The sequence below is a fragment of the Biomphalaria glabrata genome, chromosome 9 (assembly GCF_947242115.1).
Source record: "Biomphalaria glabrata chromosome 9, xgBioGlab47.1, whole genome shotgun sequence".
Lineage (NCBI taxonomy): Eukaryota > Metazoa > Mollusca > Gastropoda > Planorbidae > Biomphalaria > Biomphalaria glabrata.
In genome coordinates, this window is record NC_074719.1 from 46,913,683 (window position 1) to 46,924,856 (window position 11,174).

General features: G+C 33.0%; 1 protein-coding gene across 1 annotated transcript in view; it reads left to right on the plus strand.

The window, feature by feature from the left end:
* LOC106052951 (calcium-binding mitochondrial carrier protein SCaMC-2-like) overlaps window positions 1–7,907 on the plus strand; it is a 48,955-nt gene extending 41,048 nt beyond the window's left edge. The window contains exons 7-10 of the mRNA XM_056040857.1: window positions 198–308; window positions 1,842–2,009; window positions 5,689–5,833; window positions 6,353–7,907. Of these exons, the coding sequence (XP_055896832.1) occupies window positions 198–308; window positions 1,842–2,009; window positions 5,689–5,833; window positions 6,353–6,537 (609 nt within the window). The 3' untranslated portion in view covers window positions 6,538–7,907. The remainder of the gene's footprint in view (window positions 1–197; window positions 309–1,841; window positions 2,010–5,688; window positions 5,834–6,352) is intronic.
* Window positions 7,908–11,174: the final 3,267 nt, after the last annotated feature.

Below are 11,174 nucleotides of genomic sequence, written 5' to 3' on the forward strand. Positions count from 1 at the left end.
CCCTGAATATAATAAAGTTAACATTGTAGTAAGATCACATGTAGACAGGCCACAATTAATCTACCTTTGGTTTAGGTTGAAGATGCATTAGCTGCACGTAAAGACAAAGTTGAGGTAGCCTGTGTTGTTGTTTTTTGTAACCACTTTGTTTATTAGCCAAAAGTTTTAAACTGACTTATATGATTTGCTTGTTTCAGATCAAAAGTTTATTTAAAGGAGAATCTAACAGAGAGATTGGTGTTATAGACAGACTGTTGGCTGGTTCAGCAGCTGGGGCTATATCTCAAACTTTAATTTACCCAATGGAGGTTAGACTGATCTTAATAAGAATATAGACTTTTATAACTTTATTATCTAGACATTCTTTAACCTTCAGTACATGCTGACCACTTCTGCACTCTGTTGTTTACTGACTTTCTTTCTACAGTCACACCTTACACACTTAATAAGGTGTTCGCTCAACCAAGTACAACAGTCAACTAGCGTGTCCATACACAGTCACACACAATACACTATTTGTCATGCAAAACAAATACACTTATTATCACATTACCTTTTACAAAAAGGCTGCAAGGGTATTGGTTGGAAGTTGGGGAATTTCATGTTGTTGTTGTTGTTTTTTTTTTATAAATTATGTGATGTTAATTAATTTTAAAAAGAAAAGATAATTAGACCAACTCTAAACAGTTATCAGATTTAAAATGCTTTTCCTTTACTGCTTACTGTTAAGTTAAAAGATTTGAGGCCCTGGTTGCGATTTTGTGTTGCCAATGTATACCTCTAATGATAAATTGTGTGATTTTTGTAGTCGATGTTTATAATGTCAAGGGAAAATAAATACTCTCTTCATTTAGAATTATAGGCATTTTATGCTAATTCACATTTTTACAGAGCTTATATCAACTCACTCTGTCAGTTTTAAAAGTTTGTACACATTATTTCTCCCACACCCAATCTTGGATCAAATTGAAATTAAAGTCTTTTTTTTTTTATATTTTCTTGTTTAAAACACAAACTTTAATTATTGCATCCAGTCCTAGATTAGTAAGCTTTTATATTTACCAATGTTAATGAATTTTAAAAACAAATTATAGTGGAAATGAATTCAAAGAATGTCACTTTCATTAACATTTGTGATACAAAAAAAACATTCACATTTCAAAGTTAGGCTTACACTGTCTAAGCTTGTGCTACATGAAGCATTGAAATGGTTAGTTCACCAGAAACAGTACTATGAAGAAATGTTTTTAAAAAGTTTTTAGCACCATCCTTAAGTTTTAAAGTTCCAACAAGAATGTATATTTTCTATTTATGACTCTTTAAGTGGTCTGTTGACTTAAAACTTCAATCTTTACAAAAGTTGGCTGCTCTACATGTTTTCTAAAATAAAGATATGGCATTTTTATAAAAATATAAAATAGAATTTCTAATCTAATGTTAATTCTTGATATAGAGTATAATGATATGATTTCAGGCCAGACTATAGAGAGAAAAAAATCTCTAATTACACACCTTTAACTCTTTCTCTCTGTAATTATTTTTCCACGTTTCGAAGGAATTCTTCATTTGCTCATTACTATTTCACTACCCCTGTTATGATTGGGCTTCAATGGCTTTGTTGTTTGTTATCAGATAATGTTGTATTTGGTATAGAATTAAAGGGAAATGCAAGCTCTTTTTATATCATTCAAAGTCAAGTTTAAAAAATTAAACATTAATTTAATTTAATGAGGTCAAAATCAACGATGGTATCGTCGATTACGAGAGAAAGAGTTAATACATTATTATTTTAGTTACTTGCTTTTCTAATACTAATGAATTTTTCAAATATTTCTGTTTAGGTATTAAAAACAAGGTTAGCATTGAGGAAGACTGGCCAGTACAGTGGGATATTTGACTGTGCAAGGAAAGTTGCCAAGCATGAAGGCTTTGGAAGCTTTTATAGAGGCTATATCCCCAACTTGCTAGGAATTATCCCATATGCTGGAATAGATCTGGCAGTTTATGAGGTAAATTAACACTTTCCAAAAACTGGATTTGTAATCTTTCTGCTGTCTTGAAGATTTCCACTATTTATGTCTTCTCTCTCACTTATATTTTTTAGATTTCGTATAATTAGCTTTAATATGAAATGCTCTAATAAAGGCCTAAGTATCACATTATGCAACCTGTAAAACTTAAACACTGTGACAAAAGAAAGACATTCTTTATAAATATACTCATTCCATTTATGACAGATGTAAACTTGTATAGATTAAGTTACAAAGTACAGGGTTTGTAGCGCTACTAAAATCTCCTAAAAAAAAATGAAAAGTCTCCTAAAATTCTCGTAATAATTACTAGAACTCTCCTAAAATTTTTACCCAATATTTTTTTACATATAAAATTTTGCTTATTTCTTTTTAAAATGTGGGGTGAAAACAACAGCGTAACTAGGCATTCTGATCGCATGACCTTAAGGCTCGCTGTGTTAAAGAGCTTACCAGTGACGCGTCTACACCGCCTTTCACCCACTTGTGAAGCGCGACCTCGTGATTGATGATGGCCTTGGCTCAAGCAAGCATTTCACCTGGCAGTTTTTTTCTAAAGGCCGCGTAGAAATGTTTGTTTCCATTCATTGTTACCACTAAAGACGCACTAGATCTAGTCTGTAGTGACTATTATCTATAATTAGAGCAATTACCAGCCTAAATTGTAGGCTACACCCCTCTGGGCCCTCCTTCACCTAAAATCTTGTTGTAAATGTAAGAGTGACTTCGCAAGGAAAGTTCGTAAATCCTCTAGCTAGTATAACAGTATCTAGATCTAGATTTAGATCTAAGTTAGATCTAGTGAAGATAATTCGCACCTAACCTGAAAACTCTGTGAATTTTAGTCAATTTAATGATCTAGATACAGATACATCTAATGTATCTAGAAATACGCTAGATTCTAGATTTACGCTAAATCACTAGAATCTAGTGAAGATAATTCGCACACAGAAATGAAAAGCCCGCAAATTTGGTGACTTAGATCTGGACTTTATATCCAGTGAAGATAATTCTCAAACAGCCGTGAAAAATCCGCAAATTTTAGTGGCTTAGATCTAAAGTCTAGATTTACGGTAGATTCAGTGAAGATAATTTGCACACTTTTAGTCACTTAGATCTAGACTCTACATCTACGGTATATCCAGTGAAGAAAATCCTATCATACCCGTGAAAAGTCTGCGAACTTTAAAGACTTAAAGTCCGGTAATTTTTAAGACTTAAAGTCCGCGAGTTTTAGCGAATTAGCTTTAGAGTCTAGATTTACTGTAAATTCAGTGAAGATAATTCTCTCACAGACTTGAAAAAGTCCACAAATTTTAGTGACTTAGATCAAGAGTCTATATCCACTGTAGATTTAACGAAAATATTTCGCATACAGCTGTGAAAAGTTCGTAAAAATTATTTCACTCCTAAAAGACAGGGAAACTAAACTACTTGGTTGAAAAAGATTCTGCTAGGAAAAAAACTCGTTAATCGGTCTAAACACACCCCCCCCCCCCCCCACCCCAAACACAAAAAGCCATTTTTTAGAAAAGCAAATGTCAAGTAAACATTCAAATAGGCCTATATTGCCCTATATATTACAGACTCTATGAGAAGGACTCTAGTATCTATATGATACACATAGGAACTAAAAATGTACATTTCCATTACAGAGAATATACATTATGAAGGCATGTCTAAGATTGCTTCTTATTTTAAAAAATGGAAAAGCAACCATTTATAGTGTTTTAAAATAAATCTTTGAAAAAAATGGTTGATTGGGGTTTTGGGATGACAGTCAAGTTGTTACTTGATTAAAAGATAACTTTCATTACATTTTCTGTGGACATACTACAGCTGATAACATTGTTTCTGTGGCATATTGGCAAGATATTTATTATTTTTAAAATCAAATAACAATAATTGATTTGATAAATGCTTAGTTTTGTTTATATTTTACTGTGTATCACACAAACAGACGGGAAACACACACACTTATCATACATTTCATCCTTAAAAAACCTCCTAAAATCTAAAATTTTGTCATGGAAAAGTGCTACTAACCCTGTAAGTAAGTTTCCTAATTTATTGTCAAATTGTTCAAATTGTCTATTATATGAATCCAAATGTCTAGTAGAGGAATTTAAATAAAACATTGTACTACTTTCACATGTTTACACATTGTGCTAGTCTGGAACTAATTAATAGTACTAAAAAACTTTTGAAATAGTGGTACTACTAATACTTTCATCATGTTAAAGCTTCTATTGACAATAATGTCTGAAATTCTCTACCAAATTAAGGAAGCACGTTTTTTGTAGTCCAGTCTTAGAATTAAATCTCTCTCTAAAATCTGTTTGGACACAGGAGATGGTTTGCATCCTTTTCATGAGTTGAAACCATCTCTTATATACGAGTCTGGACCAGGGCATTTAGGATAATGGGAGTGAAGCTTAAAACATAAACATTCAGGAAATCTGATTCTTTAGACTTAGGTACTTAACACTGAGATTTAGACTCATTTAGACTGAAAAAGAAACACAAAATTGACTTTGCTTTAGTATGACTTAATCATCTCAAATATCTTTATGAATTACTGCAACTATTAGACTTAATCATCTCAAATATCTTTATGAATATACTGCAACTATTAGAGAGTCTTGATATACTTGCAGTAGTTTCTTCTATATTCTCTATTGAATCTTTTTCAAGCTTTGGTTTTGTTTTTAGGCATTTTGTAGAATGTACATTATATTTTCTTTTTGTTACCGTACTGGTTTCTCAACACACACAAGCCTTGTTATTGCTGTGCTTCTATGGCTAATCATGCATGATTTGTAGTTAAGATAGTGGTCATGTTATGTGTGTGTTTCTATATTGATGGTAGGTTAGGAATTTGTTGTGAATGATGCAACATAGGTGGCATTGTCATCATTTGGTCTTAGTTAGGACAGACTACTCCAGAATGCGAGACTGAAAGGTTGTGGTATTGTAGTGAGATTTTGTAAAAAAAAAAATATTACTACTAAAGTCTAGTACATTTATTTAATCCTATATTAACTTGATTTTGTCTATATCATTAATAAAGTTATATTTAGTATTGTTCACAAGGAAGTTATTCAAATTAGTTGAAGTTTTATTAGTTAAGATATTATGCCTACAAAGGTTTGGTTGTCTACCATCAGTTTGGTTCTTTAAGTCAATGATTGGTAACAACAGATAGTCTTTCTATTCAAGAAAGTAAAATATAAATTATACAAAATTACAAACAAGTCTTTCGTCAATTAATTTGATCTTTATTGGAAAGATCTAAATTTACACTCTATAACTAAATCCAGTATAGATCTTGAAAGGTTTTGACAAAAGTTTCTAAGTCTGAACTATGGCTCCATATAAATTAATCCAATTTGACTATATCCGTATCAGGCTAAACAGAAATACAACCATTTATTTTCTAAAGGTGATTACTATAAGTATATAAACAGTATTCATACATAATCTAACCAATCTTTAAATTATGGTTTAAAAATGTGTTTGATACTTAGTGTCTAAAACTATTAGTTACTGTATCATTATTTATTGGCAATGTCTCAGAAAATGTAGGGATCATTTCTTAGACTGTTAAGGAACAAAATGTTTTGTCTCTTAATCTTGAAGAACTTTGTTGTGCTTTCAGACATTAAAAAAGTTGTACATGTCCAAGAACAAAGGTCAAGATCCTGGTATATTAGCTTTGTTAGCTTGTGGCACCATCAGTAGTACATGTGGTCAACTGGCAAGTTATCCTCTTGCTTTAGTCAGGACAAGATTGCAAGCACAAGGTAAGTCCAGACATTGTATGTAGATGGACGAGCTCTTGTTTTACTACATTCAGTCATTTTGCTATGAACTAGTGAAAACTTGAAGGCTTTGTTGTAGAATCAAAGTTATAGCAATCACCATATCTGAATTGACTAGAAAAGCTGTTGTGTGTGTGACTTTAAGACCTTTACAGTGTTTTAAGCACAGTGTACTCATCTTAAAATGTTTGTATTCAACTTTGTGAAACAAAAAAAAAGTAGGATAACATCTGTACTTAATAATTTAAAGCATACATTGATCTTCAATATTAAAAACATTTAAAAATCCAATGTAGATTTCCATTGTTAGTAGAAGTTTTCATTACTGGAAATTGCAATGTTTCACACAAGAATATCTTTTTTCTAGGATCATCTCGATGTTTAAGATTAAAGCAATTGCTAACTGGATATATACATATTATTATTGCTTTAGTATAGATTGTATAGAATTTCTATATAAGATGTCTTAATTATTGAATATGTTTTTGTATTTCTGTGTAGCTCAATCAGGCTCTTCTAAGAAAGACACAATGACAGGGCAGATCAAGTATATATTAAAGCATGATGGTCCCAAGGGCCTGTATCGTGGCATTGCTCCAAACTTTCTGAAGGTGGCCCCAGCAGTCAGTATAAGTTATGTTGTCTATGAACAAGTGCGTAGTCTGATGGGCATTAAGAATTCATAATTGTCCAGTGTATCTGACCTTTTTTTTTTTTTATTCTTGGTGTACCATATATTTAACCCTATTTGTATACTTCAACCTTGTAGAGATCTTTAGTCCATCTGCACTCTTAAACTATTCTGTGGCCATATTGCTGGCATTGTATTTAATGATCTCATTCTAAGGTCCAATGACATGTTGACCAGGTGGATAAATACATTTCGCATGGGGTTGTTTGCCCTACTTTCTGTTTATCTGCCTGGGAGTGACATCTGGGCTACAACAAATGCTTTTAACTAGATGACTTCACAGCAACTTTGAATATGTTTTCAACCTAAAATGTGTTTGCTTTATCCAATGTGAGCTTTTTTTTTCCCTAGTAAATTGATAAAGATTATAATGTAATAAATCTATTATCATTAGTTTCGTATAAAACATTTATGCATAAAAAAATGTTAATGTTTGTATATTACTTTGTTACAGAGACCATTAAGGAACCCTGTAAATGAGAGATTAATAATGATAGATTATAAATAATGATAAGATTAATAATGATAGATTATAAATAATGATGATTTGAATGAAGTCTTGTTGAAGACATTGAACTAAGTTTCTTGTTTTGTACCTGCTAAATGTTGTTACCTATTGTCTGATTGATTTGTTGAGATTCACACGATCTTACCTGACTTCACTAACATCTTTCACTTTATTTGGTTGTGTATTATCTCAATACAAGTTTGTGGTTATGTACTACTGGGCTGATAACAATATCTAGACATTGAAAATGTCTGATAGAACTAAGTGTGGTTGTTATATTAAAAAAAAAAAAAATTAAACAAATCTTCATTTGTCTTGGCTGAACCCACTTATTAGCTCATTTCTTTCTACTAGCAGTCTCATAGCCATGAAATCTCAGGGCCTTGTGCTCCACTCGATGAAGTCTTGAGAACCATGTAGCTCATTCAACATTTGTATGTCATCTAGATTTAATCTATTCATTTGTAAGGCTCTTGTTAATCTTTTATCTAAAGACTAAATGATGAGCCTGCTCTGCCAACTGACTGGTTTAGTCTTTCTCCATACCGTGATATATGTGTGTGTTTATATAGGCCTACATTACATACAGGTTCAAAGGATCCCATTTCAGACCTGAAGGTTTGCAATGTGTATGTTGTGTAAAGTCTCTGATAAAAAAAAATTTTGACTGGAAATTATATTGTTTTTATTATGTTTCATCGAAATTTAACTACTTTTATGATCTGTTTAAAACTGTTTAATTTAACCTGACGTAATTACATATGAGGTCAATTTTGTGTACATCTTTACTTGATTTAATTGATGACTACCAAATGTATTTCACTTTGTCTACATTAAAAGATATCTGTAAACACTGACCTTCAATTTTATTTGTCACATTTTTTACATTTTTTTTTGGCAAACAATTGTTCAACTTTTAAAGTTGCATAAAATCAATAACTAAATATTACAAACCCCCCCCCCCCCCCTGTTTTGACTAAAACTATATTTTTCATTAGGTATATTTGGGTCTTTGCCATATAAAAACTAAATATACAATACTATCCTGTGACTTAACTAGTTTAGGTTCAAAATGAGAGAATTTTTTTTTTTAAGCATTTGCTTTACAACAATCTTTCTGAGGGACTCTTAAACAAGATAGATGTTGATACTCTCTTGTTGGTTTGTAGCTCCAAACAGCTTATATATGGGGTAACCAAAAGGGTTAGCACCTCTTGTAGACATGCAGTCATACCCTCTACTGAGAATTTATTTAAAAAACAAAAAAAAGAAACTAGTGTAACAGTTGGTCTATTATGTTCTCCATGTAGAGCTACAATCAACCAAAAAAAAGTTTTTTAAAATAAAACTGAATGTAACTTATTAAGAAGAAAAGCTTTCAGCTTCAATATGATGTGTCTAGAAACAAGGAAAAAGTGATACTTAAAATGAAGCTTATGATTCACTATAAATAAGTGTCTCTCTTTTGTTCTCCCCTTTCTTTACCAGCATGTATGAGCTTCATTTCATCAGAATCTATTTAGCCTTCACAACCAAACCATTTGCCCACCTTTTTTCTTCAGAAACGCGCACACAAATCTCCATACCACTGGAACAAGTTCAATGCAATTGTTTATACCTGATACCGTTATTTTAAACATACGACTTGATCATAAGTGAATATGACGTGACACTTCTGACCGAAACAATTTGACCAGACATAGTCATTTATTTCTTGCCAATATTTCTGAGTCACACACAATACTTTTTTTTTTTTACCTTTACCTATCCCTGAGTCTGATAGACCGTTGGGGCACCATGCAAGATTCGTCAACCGTCTTTCTCCATTCCTCTCTGTCTTTTGCCTTAGTTAGATGGAGGCCGTATATTTTTTTATGTTGTCCTCAAATAACTTTTTCTGACTACCTCTTCTTTTTCCTGTTACTGTTCCCAGAAGGAAGGCCTTTGCGAGCCCAGAGGATCTTGTAATATGGCCATAGATTTTTAGCTTGCGTTTTTTAACTATAGTTTTTACTATATTTCCCGTTTAATACTTAAAATTTTTAACTTTTTATATCATCAAATTGTCAACATTTTACTCAACTAGTCATAGATCTATTGGGATGAAATGTCTGCCTGTGAAAGTTAATATAAAACTAGGAAATACATTGGTTATCTCACCATTGAGAGGAAAAACCTGTGGTCTAGCATCTCAAATTCCCAAAACTTTTAAAATAATTTCTAACTAATCTTCTTGCTTCAAATTGCTTAAAAATATATATAAGCCTACATAATTTTTTTTTTCTTATAGGAAGATTGTTTTGATTATCATTTATTATGATATTTAATTAGTATTGCTGTGAAATGGTGGCTGAGTAGTAAATCATTTGGCTTCCGAACCATGGACTGGGGTACGAATGCTGGATAAGACTTTGATTTTTAATTTTTGGATCCTCTGGCGCCTCAAAGTCCACCCAGCTCTAATGGGTAGCTGACATTAGTTGGGGAAAAGTAAAGGCGGTTGGTCGTTGTGCTGGCCACATGACACCCTCGTTAACCGTAGGCCACAGAAACAGATGACCTTTACATCATCTGCCCTATAGACCACAAGGTCTGAAAGGGGAACATAACTTTTTTAACTTCATAGCTGTGAAATACAGTCCACCTATTCTTGGCAGGAAAATACCTCTAGAAAACATCAAAATTCAATACCTTCAACCTCTGAGGCTTACAGTTTTAGTTCTCCTTTAGTTGTTGATATGCTAATCCCTGTATCATTTTTCTGTCTCTGATGGGTTCGATATTTATTTAGTATATCTTTGCTTTTAAATTAAAGTTTTAGTATTATAGTATATCTTTGCTTTTAAATTAAAGTTTTAGTATTATAGTATATCTTTGCTTTTAAATTAAAGTTTTAGTATTATATTTTTGTAAAGTAAGGATTTGATTTAATGGAGGCGTTACATGGCAAAGAATTGTTTTTTTTTTTTGTTTTTTTTTTTTTACTTTTCCTTTGTTGAGATTTATAATCAAGGTTGGAGAGGCTCGTGAAGCTTTATTTGTACTGGGACAATTTTTTTTTTAATTCTTTCAGATACTATATTTTATCTTTTCAGTCTGTGGTGATTCTAACTGAACTCCGGGACCTCTTGGTGTCAACTGGTGAAGATTAATTGTCCCGGGGTTTCATTGGGGGAATAGTTATCGCCAGACCACACTTGCTTGTATTCATAATCTACCTATATCTAGTCCTCTGAATTCCTCATGAGCTCACTGCATTGCTGTTTCAACTGTTTGGCTTTAATTTTGGTTTGATGATAGGAAGTCGGTTCAGTTCTGCCTATTTGTGGAGTTTTCTCCGATGGTCTTATCCGCAACATGAGGATGACTGAGTGATGTCCAGGAACATTGATTGATTAGCCCAGATTTAAGTATATAGTGTTGGTCATTCTTCTTCTACTTGCCAGCTTTAATGCTGCTGAGCTGTGAGCTCTTTTGTAGACTGTGCCAAGGAAAAAAAGTGTGCTGTTTTCTTCAGTTGTTCAGCACTGCCGTACAGGGTGGTTGGTTATGTTGGGCTGTAGTGGAAGTAGGGTCTGCCTAAGGTGGGTTAGGGAGGGGCATTCAAAGAGGATATGGTTTACGGTTTCAAAGGGGTGGGCGCAGTGTCTGCAAAGGGGGAGTTGTGTGGAGTTTATTTTGTTCAGGTGGTAATTTAATAGTGGTGTGTGTCCTGTTCTTAGTTGGAAGATTGTAGATTGTTCTTTGCGGGGGAGGAAGTTAATACTGTCCAGTTTGTTAGGCGTAGTCATTTCTCTGTACATGGCTCTGCCTGTGTTTCCTGATGCCCATTGGTTGAGCCACTCCTCTTTGTGATTGTTGACTAACATTGACCTTAGGGTGAGGTAGTTAACAGGTCTATCTGGTTGTTCCATAGATGAACCTGCCTTTGATAGCTTATCTGCCTTTTCATTTCCCATGATGCCAATGTGTCCAGGGATCCACTGTAGTGTGATATTGATATTTAATGTTGTTATCATCTGGTGGATTATCACAATGAGTGTTGTCAACTCTCTTGGGCTGTTTGAGGTGCTGCTGTTAAGTGCTTGCAGAGTAGATTGGGAGTCTGTAAAGACAACAATATC